The sequence below is a fragment of the Pan troglodytes genome, chromosome 4 (genome assembly GCF_028858775.2).
Source record: "Pan troglodytes isolate AG18354 chromosome 4, NHGRI_mPanTro3-v2.0_pri, whole genome shotgun sequence".
NCBI classification, from domain to species: Eukaryota; Metazoa; Chordata; class Mammalia; order Primates; family Hominidae; genus Pan; species Pan troglodytes.
Genome location: NC_072402.2, coordinates 165,891,054 through 165,910,502, shown reverse-complemented (window position 1 = coordinate 165,910,502; position 19,449 = coordinate 165,891,054). Strand labels below are relative to the sequence as shown.

General features: G+C 45.3%; 1 protein-coding gene and 1 long non-coding RNA gene across 23 annotated transcripts in view; one reads left to right on the top strand and one right to left on the bottom strand.

Annotated features, from left to right (window-relative positions):
* The window catches only part of LOC104006631 (uncharacterized), a 40,075-nt gene extending 32,067 nt beyond the window's left edge, over positions 1-8,008 (top strand). The window contains exons 1-4 of one of the 3 annotated variants that reach the window (XR_010157045.1): positions 2,570-2,846; positions 3,322-3,383; positions 6,053-6,223; positions 7,257-8,008. This is a non-coding gene — a long non-coding RNA (uncharacterized LOC104006631). Of the gene's footprint in view, positions 1-2,569; positions 2,847-3,321; positions 3,384-6,052; positions 6,224-7,256 lie in introns of those variants that run through there. The other 2 variants (XR_008548301.2, XR_001718139.3) reach the window with 2 other exon arrangements.
* Positions 1-19,449, bottom strand: part of TENM2 (teneurin transmembrane protein 2) — a 3,953,434-nt gene that overhangs the window by 25,921 nt on the left and 3,908,064 nt on the right. For all 20 annotated transcript variants that reach the window (XM_054685270.2, XM_054685273.2, XM_054685274.2 and 17 more), the window contains 3 exons: positions 18,116-18,990; positions 10,856-11,031; positions 8,983-9,218 (listed from right to left, as the gene is read on the bottom strand). In XM_054685270.2, the coding sequence (XP_054541245.1) occupies positions 8,983-9,218; positions 10,856-11,031; positions 18,116-18,990 (1,287 nt within the window). The remainder of the gene's footprint in view (positions 1-8,982; positions 9,219-10,855; positions 11,032-18,115; positions 18,991-19,449) is intronic.

Here is a 19,449-nt window from a genome sequence, read left to right as displayed (position 1 = left end):
ATGGTGGTGCATGCCTGTAGTCCCAGCTACTTGGGAGGCTGAGGCAGGAGAATGGCTTGAACCTGGGAGGTGGAGGTTGCAGTGATCCGAGATTGTGCCACCGCACTCCAGCCTGGGTGACAGGGCAAGGCTCTGTCCCAAAAAAAAAAAAAAAAAACATTATATATATATATATATATATATATATATATATATATATATATGATTAGGACATCTGTGGTCTCCAAATATCTGAAAAGCTTCATTCCAAAGACCTATTAGAGTCATTCTGGAAGGCCCCTGGGACCTGGAATTCATAGGCAAAGGTGGGAGGGAGCAGATTTTCATTATGTCAGTGGAAAATCCCATTCATTCATTCATTCTTTCATTCAATATTTACTGGGCGCCTACTCTGTGTTTGTTACTGGGACTGTTGTAAGATAGAACAAGACAGTTATGACCCCTGCCCTAGAGGGGCAGGCCACAGGCCAGAGGGGGATAACGACAGGTGAGCCAACAACAAAAACCATTTTTAGTGTGGTAATGGCAGTAGACATAGGGAAGGAACTGTGGCAGTGAGGAAGGACGTGGAACCAGAGCTGGGACTGACGAGGATGATTTCCCAGAGAAAGCGCTGCTCAGTGGGGGCCTATGAGTAAGGCTTGGACAGGTGAGGGTGGGAGAAGAATCAGGGAGAATATTCCAGGTGGGGAGGGTCAGCAAATGAAAGCACAGGGGATGAGCAAAGGCCTTGCACAGGCAGAGCATGGCTGTTTTCAGGTGATGCTGTGAGTATTCTAGTGCAGGTGGGTGGTCCATTGGTAAGGGATGTAGTGAGAAGGGGCAGAGGGTGTCTGGTATGGAGGCTCGGCCCAGATGACTGGAATAAGCTATATTTGTTTTCCTTTGACCTGAACTTCCAGGAGTCAGGTATGTTGTATATTTCCTAGTGTCCAAGGAGGTGGCTCCCGATGAGGGCTCATTTGCATGTACCGGGTGGATAATCTGCAGAAGACTTCTGTATTTCTAAGATCCTTAAAAGGGCCAACAAGATAAGGCTCTACCCCTTGACCTTACCCTCAGCTGGTTTACTCCAGCCACACTGGAGCTCTCCTTCTGTTCAGGATACAGGCAGAAGTCTCTTCTGCCTCAGGGCCTTTTGCACATGCTAGGGCTTTAGCACAGAGGCTTTTCCCCCAACTCCATGCCTGGGAAATTCCTACCTACTCTTCATTCAGTTCTCAGTTCAAATGTCATTTTCTCAGAGAGGCCTTAACCTATATCATATATTCTGTATTAGCTCCACCGTACATTTTTCCCAAAGCACCCATCACAATTTCTTTTTTTTTTCTTTGAGGCAGAGTCTCACTCTGTCACCCAGGCTGGAGTGCAGTGGTGCCATCTCGGCTTACTGCAACCTCTGTCTAGCATGTTCAAGTGATTCTATTGCCTCAGCCTCCGAAGTAGCTGAGATTATAGGTGTGCCGCACCACACCTGGCTAATTTTTGTATTTTTAGTAGAGATGGGGTTTCGCCATGTTGGCTAGGCTAGTCTTGAACTTCTGACCTCAGGTCATCCACCCGTCTGGGCCTCCCAAAGTGCTGGGATTACAGGCTGTACCCAGCCCACAATTTCTATATATTGTTTGTACATTTATTGGATTATTATCTCCTTGCTAAGGTGTAAGAGGTAAAGGCATAAGCTCCATTAGGGTTTTTCCACTTTTCCACATCATCATCCCAAACAGAAGCCACCCAAAAGTAATGTTTGCTTGGGGAATACATTATTTAATCTGTTTGCAGAGGCTTGCCCTTCTAATTATGTGTTATTTAAGCTAATATTAAATTTATCCCAAGTTCTGTCTGCACAAGTGCTGCTCACCATGTAAGGTGAAATCTTTTGTTCACTAATGTACACTCAGTGCCTAGCATAGTGCCAAGAACACAGGAGGTGTTTGAAATATAAAATATTAGTCACGTGAAGAATGAATGCATTGTGGCAGGAAGGAGCTGTGAAAATTCAGGCTTTCATAATGACTTGTGTGTGTTAACAGACCTGCTTGAGTGGGCTCCACGCAGAACTGAGTTCATGTGTGTGTGTTCACATGCACATAGGCACGCCCATCCCCCCACCTCCCTCCTCTGTCACTGTGATTTGCCACATAAGTAAAAGTAACACATGCCAACACGTAATTGCAATGTCATATTAATTATATGGGAGCCAAAACAAAATTACTAACTCCCACTTCTTCTTGGAATACTAATAACACTAATACCAATATCATGATGGAAGATTATCTTGGAAGCAATTTTTCTTTTGTTCTGCTACCTACACATGTAGCTGTTTCTTGCTTCTGCAATCTCTATGTAAATCATAATCAGGAAGAAATATCCTAGAGCGTGGTTATATGCTTTCCTTTACAAAGAAAGAGAATCATCCTGCACAAGATCCATTTTAGGAAAGAGTAGAAGTTTTAAATCTTAATAGAAGGGGTTGATTTCAGTTCTCTCTTCCAAAAGCCTAGAAAAAAGGCTTGTTGGGGTGGGAGGCAATAGAGCCTCAAGAGATCCTCAGGGCCAGGAGTTTTAGATCCTCAGGGCCAGGAGTTTCACCTTATGATTAGGCTTCGGAGGGATGGAGGATGTAGACTATATTTGGGATATTTATATTTTAACCTTGTATCTCTTTCTTTCTTTTTTGGGTACGGCACCTCTTTTTTCTAGGGCTTCCCTGTCTAGGTGCTTTTACTGAGATGTCTATTATAAGATACAGGTATGGTCATGTGACCTGTGCCTGCCTGACTCATCACAGATCCCCCAGCTCCCTGACCAGTGATTTGCCCAGGAATGTGAACTCCCTCTGCCAGGTCAGTCTTTCTTCCATGAGATATTTTATGAAAAATAGAAATGATGGGGGAGATACCTTCCTTTTTCCTCTGGGTTCACTTAGCTGTGATGATGTAAGCCTGGAGTCAACTTTGGCTAAGCCTGCCTGACCACCCCCCACCCCCGCAATGTGAAGAGGACATTAGTCTACTGTAGGAGAAAATTAGGTCAACTGCCGAGAGAGAAACCCTGCCATGGGATGGAAGGGGGCTGTGAGAAAGAAAGAGAGACGTCCATCTGATATGGTTTGGCTGTGTCCCCACCCAAATCTTGATTTGAATTGTATCTCCTAGAATTCCCATGTGTTGGGAGGGACCCAGGGGGAGGTAATTGAATCCTGGGGGCCGATCTTTCCTGTGCTATTCTAGTGATAGTGAATAAGTATCACGAGATCTGATGGGTTTATCAGGAGTTTCCGCTTTTGCTTCTTCCTCATTTTCTCTTGATGCCGTCAAGTAAGAAGTGCCTTTTGCCTCCCGCCATGATTCTGAGGCCTCCCCAGCCACGTGGAACTGTAAGTAAGTCCAATTAAACTTTTTCTTCCCAGTCTTGGGTATGTCTTTATCAGCAGCGTGAAAACAGACTAGTACACCATTTAATGACATCTTAGAGTCTCTGAGGCCAGCTTCTCCCTTGTGGTGGCCCTGTTAGGTAAGACAGCGCCTACCCTTCTAAGTTAGTCCGAATGCACTTCCTGTCTCTTGCAGTGGAAGGATTCCAGACAGATGTAGGGGCAATGTATTTGTGAATTTATACCCACTGTGGTGGGGGAGCATTTACACATTAAGAAGGCGCCTATAGAAGGCACAGTTATTACATCTTTCTTTGTCACCTGTTGTCTGAGTACCCACCACATGGCACTTGTCACCAGGGATATAGGGGCGACCTGGTCCCTGCACTTATGGAGCTCACAGATGCCATGATGTAACTGCTTCTTTTTTTTTTGAGATGGGAGTCTCACTCTGCTGCCAGACTGGAGTGCAGTGGCACGATCTTGGCTCACTGCAACCTCCGACTCCCTGGTTCAAGCGATTCTCCTGCCTCAGCCTCCTGAGTAGCTGGGATTACAGGCATGCGCCACCACACCCAGCTGATTTTTGTATTTTTAGTAGAGATGGGGTTTCACCATTTTGTTCACGAGGGTCTTGATCTCCTGACCTCGTGATCCACCCGCCTCGGCCTCCCAAAGTGCTGGGATTACAGGCGTGAGACACCACGCCCGGCCTGCTTCATGTTTTTGCAAGGCCAGAGTGAGTGAAGAAAGGAATGGAGGACAATGCGGGCAGGAGGGGGAGGACTCTTTCAAAGGAGATTCTTTGAGGAGTTCTTGGGAGGCATAATGAAAATCTTCCCTGCACTGAGTTTGGGCAGGAATGAAGGGACTAACACTCCATTACAAAGCTTTTGGTGAAAGGATGTGGTCCCGGTCTATCCATCCGCCATCATCTTACATTTCCCCAGGCTGTAAGGAAGAGTCACTGATACTTTCCTCCACTAAGAGATGCCTCCGTCTGGAGGATTGTGGGAAGAAAGGGTATCTAGGTGGGTTGGAATTTCACTGGGCACTGTTCTATTGTGATGGCTTCACTGAGATTGTTGGTCTTCTCTAAACTCCAGGAATGTTCAGAGCCTTGGGCCCTCACACCCCTCAGCTGACCAGGCTCCCAGGAGCTTGCCAGTCCCGGGGACGTTCAGGCTATTTGCTTCATGCATGATACCCACACATTCTCTCCAAATCCCTGCTCTCCACATGGGGAGCAGTGATTACATGGAGCTGGTTAAGTGGCTGCATTTCAAAGTTCATTTAGTTTCTTCTCCATTCCAAGAGGCAGGGCTGGGGCCACCAGAATCTTACATCTCTGGCTTGGGTTTCAGCTCCCAGCCACTCTCTTTTACAGAGCCCACAAAGCGTGGACGGCCACCCAGCCTTCCTGGTTTACATGATCATGGGGAGAGCCTGTCAAAAGGTGATCATGACACAGCAACCCTGCTAGTAGCCCAATCCTTGTCCTCGTGTGCTAGACATCTCTCAAATCTCTCCCCCTACCTTCTTTCTTTCCTCGCTGTTAGTGATTTAGTTTCTTGTTTGGACTAATGCATCACCCTCCTTACTGTCCCTCTCCTCCTATCATCTATCTTGTCCCCTTCTCACCTGTCTTCCTCCATACCTGAGGACGTCAGAGAGATCTTTTCTTTCCTTTTTTTGAGACAGGGTCTTGCTCTGTTGCCCAGGCTGGAGTACAGGGCATGATCAGAACTCACTGCAGCCTCAAACTCCTGTGCTCAAGCAGTCCTCTTGCCTTGGCCTCCCGAATAGCTGGGACTACAGGCATGTGCCACCATGACAGGGTCTCCCTATGTTGCCCAGGCTGGTCTCCAGCTCCTGGGCTCAAGGGATCCTCCTGCCTTGGCCTCCCAAAGTGCTAGGATTATAGGCATGAGCTACTGTGCCGGGCCATGGTCGGCTATTTAAACTTTTTATTTTTTTTGGTTGTTGTTGTTGTAGAGACAGGGTTTTGCTATATTGCCTAGGCTGGTCTTGTCTTGAACTCCTAGGCAAAAATGATCCTCCCACTTTGGCCTCCCAAAGTGTTGGGAAAACAGGCATGAGCCACTGTGCCCAGGCTGGAGAGAGCTTTCTAATGCTACACATCCCAGCACATCACTCTGCTAATGAAGTCCAGGTAGGGCTCACCATTGCCCTCAGGATAAATGTTAGCCTGGCACCATGTTCTTTTCCATGTGCAGTCTCTGGCTGCATCTTCTTTTTCTACCCCACTCTCTAACACATCCACTGCCATACTGAATTAGTTTTCTGAAATGCCATTCCCTTTTTGGCCTCTTGGCCTTTCCATGGGCGACATTCTTTGTCCCGTCACCTCTGTTCCCTATCTCTGCCTGGCTGATTCTTACTATGCTTCAGAAATGATTCCAGCTCCTCTGTGAAGCCCTTCCTGATCTCTTGTCAAACGGGAGACCTGATCACTCTGCTATGTGCTTACCAAGTCTTTGTTCATCTTCTTCTTCTTAGGGACTCAGAAAAGACAACATTTTCCAGGCTTCCCTGTGGTTCAGTTGAGGTTCCCTGACAGTGTTCTCACCAGGGTGGGTGGAAGTGAGGCCTGCCGTATCCAGGCCTGCTTATTAAGCTCTCGTGAATCACCCAAACTCTCTTCCCTTGCTGCAGCAACTGCACAGAGCCTGTGCTTAAGATGGCAGGATCGCAAGACAGAGCAACTGGAGCAAGTCCTCATTAAGAAGAGCCGCCCGATGCATTTGGACTGCGATGTGTTACGCCCATGAGATTTCAGGGTTAATTTGTTACCTGGCCGTGGCCTATCCTCTTCCAGCAGATACAGTTAAGTAAAGTATCCCTTTCTCTGTGCTTTTGGCCTGTATTATAGCTTACATCACACTACTAACATTGTCTTCTCCATGAGACCGTTAGCTAGTCGGTGCCACCCAGTTTTCTTTATCTCTCTAGAGTCTACTTGTTCCGTGGTACTGACTGTAGTGTTGGCACCTAGTAAACATCTTTTGAATAAATGAACTTTCATGCCCTCATGTGACAGTGGAGCAGGGATGAAAAGACACAGCAAGACTAAGATAGATAGATAGGGAGAGAAGAGCCCATCTTGCCATTGGTGAGACAGCCTGCTAGCCTTATGGGGCCAATGGGTACCTTCGGCTTAGGGGCTGCAAACTCCCTGCCATGGGCTCACGAAACATCTGACGAGATGGCCACTCCCCAGTTCCCTCAATCCACATCACACCCAACAACATTTCCCTTATACCTTCTTCCAACTGCTCTCCTGCCATTTCCAGAAGTTGCTTTTATTTCATTCACTAAACAGTTTATGAACTGAATTAAAATAAATGAGATGCAAATAAATTCCAGGCTTTCTCCCTCATTTTCAAATTACATTTTCAGTCCACTCAACCTGTTATAATCTCATAGTGATTTTCATTTAAGAGAGCTAAATGGATATGTGATTGTTGTTACAGGAACTAACACCAGACAATTAAATGTTGAGGTGTTGATAGATAAAACTGTGTTTTGATTTGCATAAACACGATGCCAGCAAATCTAACCCTGGCAGAAATTCAGTTATAAGACTTGTGTGCCTAACTTGGGCTAATTACCACAAGTACCATTATTAAAGAGTTTTAATATTCGGAGTTGGGATTATAGCCACTTTATTTTAGGGCCACATTTATCTTTCTTTATTTTGAAAACTTAGTCACAATGCATAACTGATTTATCAGAGAAAAGGCACGATTACTACTTATAATCAACTTCTACAGTGCAGCATATCAAAAATCAATTACACAGCCCTGAAATCCAATCATTAAGGATTTAACTACTAATCTCATTCCATTTTTGTCTTTAGGAGGCTACTGCAGTTTGCAACTTTGCAGATACCAGCAGAGGAAGAAAAACATGGGAGACTGCTGCTAACCTAATGTGGAGACTTAAACTTCAGCCAGACAAAGGCGGAATCTTAATATGGAGGGGCCTGGCTCTGCAGGGAGGTCACCTGAGCTGGCTGGATTTCAATCCAGTTACACAGCAAAAGTTACAACCCAAGCTTTGCCGGTGCTGAGCCTTCTACGCTCAGGGATTCCAAAGCATTTGATAAACTCTTTGTTCCATTGTTTACTGACTTCCTAGTGCTTGTCTTGTTCTGCAGTTATTTATTAGTTTACTTATGATCTACCCCTCTCTCCCATCTACCCGCAACCTGAAGGTAAAGTGCAGGAAGTTAGGGCCTTTGCTTTGTATGCCATTACATTCCCCCTCCCCAGGGAAGGGGTTAGCATGATGGTAGGAACTGTTCCCTCTTGGTGACGGATAAGTGACTGGAGCAGAATCCACTTCTGCTGAGAAGATCTGGATGACCACGGATAAGCAGGAAGGCGTGTAACATACTGGCAAGTGAGTCAGACAGAAAGAGAGATGTGGGATCGAGTAGAAAGAGAGATGTGGGATCGAGTCCTGGCATTGCCCTTTCTAGCTATTGTGTCCTTGGACAGGTAATTTAGCTTCCCTGAGTCTGTTTTCCCATCTGAAAAATGAAGGTAGTAATAATTATCCTCATGGGGCTATTGAAAAAGTTAAAATAATACAAGCAAAGCATTTAACATAGGGTTTACATTATAATATTATAATTATACATTAATTATATATGTAATTATATATAATGTATATTATGTATACATATAATGTATTATATATGTATATCATATTATGTATACATATATGTATATTAATTATGTATACATATAATGTATATAATTATACATTATAATATAATAATATAACATAGGGTTTACATTATAATAATATTATAAAAATGTAATATAAAATTACATTATATAATAATAATATAATTAATTAATGTTATATATTGGTTTTAAAAAGATGTCACGTGGGGCAAGTTGCCTGGTCTGGGAAAAGTAGGGTTGGCTAAAACTCCCCACTGAGGTTCAGTTGTTACTTCCTCTTGGGAAATCTTCCCTGAACCTCTCAGGCTGAGTGGCATCCCTCTGGGATCCCATCAGACCCTGCATGTACCTCTGTCTTTTCACTTAACCTGTGATCATCCTGTGCCTGCATATTTTATCAGACCCTCAATTCCTTGAGTGCAAAGAAAGAACATACTTTAAAAGTTTTGTTCTTCCAGCACTTAGCAAATTACTCAGCACATAGTAGGCACGAACACCAATTCATTGGTTGAACTGGCCAGACAGTGAAAACTGAGGAAGAAGACAGCAAGTGTGAAAAGAAGACCAAAACTGTCTCTAGTTAGAGCATAATGTAAATCCCCATAGCAGGAAACGGCCGCCTTTTTCAGTCCTAGGAAATGGAAATGGAGAACGTTTTTCCCAAGGTATGAGTCCCAAAGGGAGATGGATTCTACCTTCTGAGTGGAGAGTTTGCCTTTTCCAGGGAATAAAGGGGTATTAGAGGCTTTGAAGCTGGGAAACTTTCTCAGCTCCGTGAGGAAAGTGTATATCCCCTCCCACTCTGTGGTAACAGAGAAACTTTCTCAGCTCTGTGAGGAAAGTGTATATCCCCTCCCACTCTGTGGTAACAGATTGGGTGGAACCACTTACCCGGAGCTTCCTGCCAAAGATGGTGACTTTGCCTTTAATCTGTTCCTTTCTTAGGCGCCACTCAATGGAGTTTAAGCCATTCTCCATAGGCAGGGAGATGTTGCAGCGTCCAATGGTGGGGGTGATGGTGCCCGCTAGGACATGGGGCTCGCTGTGGAAGCTGACACCCATCCCATTAGCATACATCACCCTCAGGGTACCATTATTACAGAGCTGGTAGCTGTTCCGAACTTGATCTGGAAAAATGTAAGTGGGGGTGGGGATAGGGAAATAAATTATCCGCTCTATTAGTCAGAAGAGAATAGAACCCCTATTTTTTTTTATAGGTTTCCATGGTACTTTTTGCAGCCATTAGGCGAAGGCTGCCTTCAATTAGCACACATACATACCATGTGAAGGTAAGTAGCAGAGATACTACTGATCCACGTAAAGAAAAACATAATATGTGGCACTCCAGAAATAATTATGCCGTGATGTTTCTTTTACTCACTGAAGACTATTAATAGCACGTTTAAACATTTAAAGATGTCTATTGCCTACACAATTTGTGTCAATCAAATTCCCGAAGCTTAACATATATATTTTAGCTTATACCAGAAAAAAAAAAAAAAAAAAAAAGAAAGGCAAATGACTTCAGTTTTTTCCTCCTTTTGCCTGCCGTCTAACCCAAGGTTGCTGGTCTAGCCACAGGCCAGATCCACTACAAATCAAAGCCCAGGATTCTTTGAGAAAATGGAGAGAAGAAGTCAACCTTCCCCATCCTCGTGCTTTTACTGCCAACTGCATCTGATACCACCCCCACTCAAGAGAACTCTGAAGAGACTCAAATACATCAGGGAGATGCAGCCAGTGGGTGGGTGCTGATAATGTGTTTATCTTCCCCAGTGGAAACTACACGAGTCAATCAGACGTCTGACCTTTTCCTTTACGGAAAAGTTACGGGAAGGAAATGTGAGTCAGAGACTCCTTTTACAGATACACTGCTTCCTGATTGGGCAAAGGAGCTGGCCTGGGCTGGCCTCTGAGATGTCAGCTTTTGGGACAGTGAGCAAGTGTGTACCTGTCCCTCCTGAGACTCCAGCCGTCACGCAGAAGGACAGAATCTACATCATTAATCATTTGGCAGAGCAGAAATAGAGTCATTGAAACAGGCTCCGCTGTGGGATAATAGTCCAGAAATGTCACCATTTATCTACTGAGAGGACACTTTTATCCTCTGACAACAGGCTAGCCCACCGACATTATATCTTAATTAAAAGAAAAGTTAATCGGCACAATTCATTTTCTTGCCAGCCCCAGTGCTTGCCCTGGACTGCAAAACATGTCTAGTAGCAACAATAACCACAGGGTGGGCAGAGACCTTTGAGATCCCAGTCTTGGAGAGAGAATGTTAAAGAGCTCCAGTCCCAGGGCAACCAACTCATCAAACAAATGCTTAAAAGAGAGAATCAGGATGGAACAAGAAAATATGAAATCTAGTGGTGAGCCAGGAGAATAAATGGCCTTTGAGAAGATAACTATGTGTTTTGGGTTGGTGGGGAGAGGTGGTGATGGAAGGGTAAGAGGTAGGGAGAGAGTATGTGGGGGGGGGGGCGGGTGGAAATGGACATTTTCAGATAACTATGTAGACAGTTCAAATATCTAGACATTTGGCTGGGCGTAGATGACATTCTGCTCTATCTGATTGATTAAGTCATTTTCTACAAGAATGACCTCTTATAGTTTGCTGTGGACACTTGAATAAAACAGAAAGCTGAGGGGTACGCTGGGTCTCTGGAAGTCCTCCCAGGCTGGATAACTCACATGTTGGGCTTGGCTGGGTTCTGGGTCTATGGGTGAGTTTAGGGGTAGGATGGTATGGGTGGAGGCTCACCTTGTACCACTGTGTAGGAGGCCTCTACTGAAGAGAGGTTCGTGATGACAGTGACGTCATCGTCACGGTTGGAGTTCTCAATGTCAATGGTAATAGATTTCTCCATTTCCCGGTGCAGACTGGTTACCACCCCCGTGGGGCGCGTCACGTTGGTCAGGCGGCCTTCGTGGTCATAGCTGGGGGGAGATAGATAGATAAACCCTGGTTAGCAGCAGTCATTGGGGCTGACAGTGTTCCCAAGACTCACAGGGCCAGAGAAAGAGCTGGAAAGGTGGGTTGGCTGGGTGGCACATCTCACTGAGGCCCCTCGTCACAGTCAAAACCCTATTATGCCCTGAGAAACAGCTGTGATGCTTCTTCTATCCGCTGATATAACTGACTTCAGCTCCTGGAAAACATTTCACCTGGTCTCAGGCTTCCTCTAGTTAGAGAAAACAGCCACATGTGAGCTTCTCTTACTTTTCTGTTTCTTTTTTTTTTTTGAGATGATGATGGAGTCTCACTCTGTCCCAGGCTGGAGTGCAGTGGCACAATCTCCGCTCACTGCAACCTCCACCTCCTGGGTTCAAGCAATTCTCCTGCCTCAGCCTCCCGAGTAGCTGGGATTACAGGCATGCATCACGATGCCTGGCCAATTTTTGTATTTTTTGTAGAGATGGGGTTTTGCCATGTTGGCCAATCTGGTCTCGAACTCCTGACCTCAGGTGATCCACCTCCCTTGGCCTCCCAAAGTGCTGGAATTACAGGTGTGAGCCACGCACTTGGCCCTCTCTTGTTTTTTAATTTAGGTGTTCTACAAAGCCATCAAATGAATATTCCCCAAATAGTTTCACCATGTCAGTTCCCTGCTGAACAAACCACACTCTTTTCCCATTGGTTGCTAAATCAAATAAAAATCTGGCATTTGAGACCATCCATGCCCCGAGTCTTCTACTGGAGTCCAACCTTGTCTCACTTGTCACCTCCTAGGCCTCTGGACAATCAGCCTGTGCCAAATGCCACCTGCACATTATTGGCTCAGCATAGAAGGCCTGGCTGCATGGAACCTGTTCTTTGGTCCCCACTAAACCACCATGGCTCCACTTCCCAAGCAGCCTTCTTAGACAGTTTCCCAATGACTCCCTTACCATCAGTTGTCCTTAGCACCCAAGTAAGTAAGTCTAGGGACACCAGTGATCATGCCCTACTGCCTGCAAATGGCCTGACTCTGGGGCCTCCTTCTTTATGTATATGTGTCGTCTTTCCTCTTTTCTCACACCGTGGAGTTTTCTCCCCACATCACCTTTAGCAAGAAGCCTTGTTCTAGTTGGGACAGCCTTTCCCCACTTTGGAAGATCCACTGTACTCTGAGAGCTGGGCCCTTCTCACACCCAGGAAAGGAAAGCAGGCTCGTTTCCAGGCCTTTGAGCTCTCCCAGATGAGTTTTGTTACTGGAGGAGGAAGGGGAGGAAGAAGGCGGAGCTATGAAGACATTTTGCTTGGAGGGTAAAAAAGAAGGGAAAGTGGCTCAGCTCCTGGGGGTTACTCCCTTTGGACTGGGGAGAGGGAAAAAGCTGGCAGGGTCTGAGGGATGGGAACTGGAGCTTGTGCAGCGCGTGGGGATGGGGGGGGGGGGTCCTCAGAGAAGGATCCCTGTGGGGAGGGCCTGTGAGCAGTGGAAAGGACCGCTGTGGCCTGTTGGATGTTGTCGCTTAGGGCTTAGGATGACAACATCAAAGACAAGAGAGCACTCAGGAAATGTTTTTGGAATAAAGAATTGCAGACCTGGCTCAGGCTTTCAGGGATCTGAGAAACTTTGCTTCTGGGAAGAACTAGAAGCAGTGAAGCTCTGCAGAAGTTTCAAAGCTGAGAGTGCAATCACATTAAGCTGGACACCGCGCTGCGTAAAGGTGTTGGGGGAGAGAGGAGGGAGATCTTGGAGCAGGAATGTCTGTGAGCTCAGGATCCACCCCTATCAATCACTCGCCCAGGGCCCCAGGCAGGGGGTGGCGCAGACCATGCACTCCCTGGAAAGCCCTGGTGTTGTAATCAGGGATGGGGACTTAGGTCTGCTAAATCAATAGGGCTCCTCTGTGCTTTCTTACCTGCTAAAGAAACCACTTCTCAGGCAGGGGGACAAAGGTGCTATTTACAATAGTGACAAATTAGAACAACCTAGATGTTCCTTGATGGGAGATTCATTAAATAACTGATGATCTATCCGTAAAGTAGAAACCTATGAAGCCGTCAGGATCGACAACATGGGTTTCTATTTATTGGCATACACAAATCTACACATGTTGAGTGGAAGTGTGGGGTACAAAATTTACTCCCTTGACAGTAGCTTTTTTTTTCAGGGAGGGGTAAAAAATATCAGTATCTATATGGAGCAGAAATTCACTGAAAATATAGACATTTAAATGTTAATGGTGGTTTTGCTGTATGGAATTTTGACGAATCTTCATTTTCTTCTTTGCATTTTCCCATAATTTAGAAATTACTTGTAATCAGCCGGGCATGGTGGCTTGTGCCCGTAATCAATCCCAGCACTTTGGGAGGCTGAGGTGGGTGGATCATGAAGTGAGGAGACTGAGACCATCTTGGCCAACATGGTGAAACCCTGTCTCTACTAAAAATACAAAAATTAGCTGGGCGCAGTGGTGTGCGCCTGTAGTCCCAGTGCTCGGGAGACTGAAGCAGGAGAATCGCTTGAACCTGGGAGGCGGAGGCTGCAGTGAGCTGAGATTGTGCCACTGCACTTCAGCCTGGCGACAGAGCAAGACTCCGTCTCAAAAAAAAAAAAAAAAAAAAAAAAAAAAAGAAATTACTTGTAATCAATACTTTCATGTTTAATAAACAGAAACAAAAGGCATTTAAAACATCAGAAAACAAAGCAATTCTAAGTATTTGGATACGGGGTGTCTAGTGCGGTACTCAGTAACAGACAGTTTGTCCTCCTGCTGACAAGTACATTCTCTGGGACCAGGGCAAGGATTTTAATTCCAATCCACTGTAGTTTGGGGACACTTACAATGCATAGGCTGCTGCGTTTCCTTATGAGAGAAGTAGTAGGAACTGGAGTTTCTACTTTAGGGAGCAGAGCTTTAGGGTAGGGACTAGAATCTCATGGGCCAAAGGGAGAAAAACAGATTTTCTTTAACTTTTAAGAAGATTCAGCTGCCTCCAGCTCTACTTACTTCCCCCAAGGAACATCTTCAGATGTAGGTCTTTTTGCAAATGACTCTGCATGTAGGAGTGAAGCGCTGTAAGTTCCAGCAATGGGATCTCAATGCCAACCCAATGGAACTGGCCCAGCCTTGGCTGGAGTGGGACTGGAGGCTGCCTTTGAATTATGTAGTCAATAAATATTCATCAAGCACCTGTGATGTGCCAAACACAGTTCAAGGCACTGGAGATACGGCTGGGAAGAAAAGGGAGCAAAATTCTTGCACTCATGCTAGCTGAAGAGGGCAAAACTAAACCAAGATAGAAAATAGACAGCATGTCAGATGGTGAGTAATAGGTGCTAAGGACTAAAATAAAGAAGGGAGGGAGTGGAGAAAGAGAGAGTATAGGGAGTAGACAGTGTAATTTTAAGGACAGTACTGTTCTTTTCAGGAATACAGATGCATCTTCCCTAGTCTGGGAACTTAGCAGGCATGATAGGGTTTCCAAAAGGCATTCTGTATCAGCTCTATTTCTGCCCAGCTCTTCACTTCCCAGGACAAAGAGGAGAGAGAGGCAACTTTTAAAGGGGCCCATTCCAGCCTTCATGAATTGCATGGCAGCTTATTCTGTAAAATCACTCTTGAACCCCACACCATGGGAAGTCAACTTCCATCTTTTCCTTTGATCTGACATTTGCCCCTTCCCCAGTTGCTGGATTGGGAGAAGGAGTTGAACATGACTAAAGAGGCTCTTTATCATTTCTGTCTTCTGGAGGGCCTCTTTTTAAGGGTGATGTGTTTTTCTGCCCCTCTGAGCCCGAAGTTTGCTAAGGCAGACTCTGCTCCTGCAGGGGATGAGAGACCAGCAGGCAGCACTGGGAGGTGGGAAGAGAGCAGGAGAAATGCAAAGTGAGGTATTAAAAAGACCTAATGTGCAAGCTGCATTCTTCAATTCTGCTTTTCCAAAATAAGTCTCTATCTGTCTGACTCTTGTATCCACTCTACAGTTAGTTGAGTGAAACCTGAGGGGTAGGAAGGAGACAGAGGTGTGCTTAATAATTCCTCTCAAATCCCATTAGCCTATACTCTGAGTTAAACTTCTATATGCCAAGCGCTTTGCTAATTTCTAAAAATGTATTATCTCAGTGGATTAGCACAGGGCTCCTGTTGTTAATTTGCATTTTTATCCCCATGTAACAGATGAGACATTGAGGCTCAGAGAGGTTAAATAACGTGTCCAACGTCAATCAGTAAGCATGTGGCAGAGATGGACTCCACACCCCTGTCATCCTGATCCTAAGACCTAGGAGCTTTCTGGTATAAGATGCTGCCTTTTGGGGAAGACTGTGAAAACCTGAGTTCCCTCAGGGATGTAACTAAATCAGGCTACTTCTTCTATCAAGACCCAATGGCCTGCATCTGGGGAAATCTTAATTCCAAGGTTGGATGTCTTGGAAGTTTCTGGAACTGGCTGATCATAAAATGGGTCCAGGAAGATTCGATAGTGTTATTTTTTCCTACCCCTCTCTCTCTCCTGCTTCCAGAGTCATTGATAGGCTGGTCTTATTGAGTTACATCTTCCCAAAAATTCAGGGACAGTTCCCATGTGGAGTCTGAAGGTGGAGTTACAAATTCCATTCATAGCCCTGCTTTACAACGCTAGTGTGCAATGCAAAGAACGCTGGGCTTGGAGATCTGGATTCCAGTCCTGCTTCACTACCAACTCCCTGTGTGGTCTTAGGGGAGTCACTTCGATTCTCTGAGCCTCAGTTTCTTTATCAATAAAATGGGGATAATCAAATCCATATTTAGACAGTCACTGTGACAACACGGCAGATAAATGGCTTCTCTACCTCATGTTCTATGCAGAAAAAAAAGATATGGCCACTCTTCTCACCTATAGGGGGATTTGTACTCTGCCCCCCGTAACAGAGTGGGAAGAGAGGAATCCCCCTAAGGAAGCTCTCACTGAAGGACAAATCATTTTCTTTCTTTCTTTTTCTTTTTTTTTTGAGACAGAGTGTTGCTCTGTCGCCCAGGCTGGAGTACAGCTGCGTGATCTCAACTCACTGCAACCTCCACCTCCTGAGTTCAAGTGATTTTCATGCCTTTGCCTCCTAAGTAGCTGAGACTATAAGTATGCACCACCACACTTGGCTAACTTTTGTATTTTCAGTAGAGATGAGGTTTTTCCATGTTGGCCAGGCTGGTCTCAAACTGCTGGCCTCCAGTGATCCTCCTGCCTTAGCCTCCCAAAGTGCAGAAATTACAGGCATGAGGCATCGCTCCCGACCAGGACAGACTTTTCTAGTAGCCTCACAGCCTCTGTGTGGTTTTCTTCATCACCCTTTCTCTAAAGTTTTGGCTAAGGCTATGCAGTGTTGGTCTTGACCACACTGCCCTGACAGGAGGTGAAGTTATGTCTGATTTTTAAGTTGGCTGTGTGTCTTCCAATTGGCTGATCATGTGCCAAAAGTGCCATAAAACAAAAAGAACTCACCATCTTTTCAGGTAGAAAAGAAAACCCTATACATTTGAACCCCACAATGGAGAATTTGTGATCACTGGATTTATCTACATTATGAAAAAAAGGGCAGCTTATCAAATTAAGATAAAAAAATTCAGTTTCAATGTAACTTCTGAACATTTTAAAACACAATTACGAGTCATGCCTATGTTTTCATTAAACTAGGGACACTTTCTGGAAAATACTTTCCCTTTTAGAGTTCAGATCTGTGGATGCACTTGAACCCAAGCTTCTTTATGACAGTCTGTAAACCAGGCCCAGTTCAGGCTGGCCTCCCTGAGACGGATGTTTTTTCCCCCTCTTTCAGGAGAGCCAACAAATTGTTTCTGAAATGCATTAGGTCTTTGGTTGAAACTGTCAGAAAGGAAGATGAAAATCTCGGAGGTGTTTGGGTGAGTGTATAGCTTCAGCCTAATTCGGTATGAGAGCCAAGGACAGCACTCAGATGGTACCCTCGAGGGCAGAATCACTGGCTGGTAAAGTTTGATCAAAACTACAGTGTCCTGAAGGGTATTAAGATGCTTCAGAAATCTCAAGCATCATTAAGGTGCTTGAGAAAGAGTTGCCCAAAGAAGAAAGTCAGAACCAGGGAAAGCAATTCTTCTGCAATGCACTAAATATCCAGCAGGTGGCAACAGCTTCCTTTTACATTCTCCCAAGACCATTGGCATACAAACAGGAAGTAAACATTGCTGGGTTTAGGAATGATCAACAATGAGGTTTTCTGTTCTCCCTCTTGTCCCCCCCCTCCTTTTTTTTTTTTGCTGTGCCAACTCTCCCTAACTTACTACATTCTCAGCTAGCAGCAGCATCCAGACAAAACACAAGCAAGGACTCCAAGTACACAGGGGTTAACACACTCCTTCATCACCTAGGAGAGCCAGATATTTATAAATTCTGCTCCAGTCTCAGCCAGCCACTGGGAGAATCATGCCTAGTAACTTCCTCCAACCAGCATCCCACCATTAGTACCTACAGCAGCAGACACTTTGACCAAGAGCTGCCTGCAGGAGCTAGGAAAAACAGCTTTTTGCAAAACAAGCGTCAGGACTATTAAGTATGAGATAATTGTTAGGGGAAATATGACCAGCTCTCGCATCTTTTAATATACCTAATGCTTTATCTGTATCGATCTGCTTCTGCTAAGGAGGAAATTCAGAGTTTATCTACCTGTCTGTGCAGTCAAGTGTGTTGCTGGACCTATTGGCAAATCACAGGAGCCCCACTGGGATCTTGCCTTTTAGGTTCTAATTTCCGCACCCATGGCAAACTTGAATAATCAGCAAAGTTAATCAACATTTTACCTCCCAGGTGCTGTGCATGTCCAATATCCTGAAATTTGAACAGCAAGCAGGCAACAGGAATTCCCAACTCTAGTAGGGAGGATGCTCAATATCAGAGATCCATTAGAGCAAATCATTTCAGAGTCAGGGAGAGGGGACATGAATATCTTGAGGCCATAAGACATCATTAAAGTTAGAAAGACAACGTGACAAAGCAATTTAAAAAGCTACACAAACGACCCAGTCCTAATGCCAGCTAGGGCAAGGGAAGGGCTCTTCAGAGATGCTTTACAAACCCACTTACTCATAGAAAGTCGTCCATCCTGTTTCATCGCTCTTGGTGGCCAGGAGCCCAGTGTTCCCATCATAGGTCATGAGACCAAGCTCCAGGTTCTGTGTGGACACGACTTTGAGGCCTCCATTGGTGCCCACGGTGAGGGTGATGATCTGGTTGTCAGGCATGAGCAGGTGACGGGGCATGCCACTGCTGTCCCGACGGATCTTCAGGGAATTCCCATTATTGTCAATCAATTCAGTGACATCATTGTCAGTACTATATGTGAAATTGTACAAGTACTCCCCTGTCACCAGGCTCACAGTGTATTGGTGGATGCCATCAGCGTTGAAGACATATAACTCCTGCTCTCCGGGGGATGCAGCCTCATACTGGTTGAAGGCATTAAGAACAGGCTTGTTCTTGCTGACCGCCCTGATCCGAATATTTCCAAGGTCTGCAATGTAGATGGTACCATCTGGAGCTACAGCTAAGGATGATGGGGAATTCAAGATGGCATCAGTCGCGTAGGCATCATCTCCTGAATAGCAGTTGCAATTGACATCGTTTTTGCAGTCGCAGTCCGAGGCTGCCCCAGCTAAAAGGCAGATCTCCCCGTTGGTTGTTACCTGGCGTAGACGGTTAATCTTCTTCTCATCTGTCTCAGTGATGTAGAGGACCCCAGTGTGAGAAATGGCAATGGCACTGGCTGACTCCAGGGCAGAGTGAATGGCTAGTTTGCTGAGTGAGTAGTCAATGCCAGGAACTTGGCAGTGCATGGGGCGTCCCGCAATGATGCTGACTTGGTGGTTCTCGGTGATTCGAAGGATGACATTGTTCTCTAGAACATACAAGGAGTTATCCATGGGATTGACAGCAAGGTCTGTTGGCCACTCCAGACGAACCTGTGGATGACGTGGTATCAGATTAAAGAACAGCCTTTAATATGTCCAACGTTTAACTGTAGGGCACTTACTGGTTTTATATATCTAGGAAAAAAGACAGCTTTTTAATAACACATTGTATTAGAAATGCTCTTCATTGAACCAGCTGCTCATTGCCCATGATGAGTGGGTGTGATGGAGAAGAAGAGATAATATAATATATATTTTCTACCGTGTCACCTGCCATGACCAGAACAGGCCATCAGCTCTACCTATGATGCTGCTTCTCAGCTTCAGATGGCTGGACCAGCATCAGAGCTGTTACATATGGTTGCACAGGTAGTTCACTGCACAAGAGACCATGCCATCCAGCCCATACTCTGCTCTCCAAGCAGACGCCTATGGAAGCTATGTACATTTAGAGGCGGCACCTGTATCTAATTCACAAAAAGGAGCCATGTGACTTGGAAGATGGCTCTG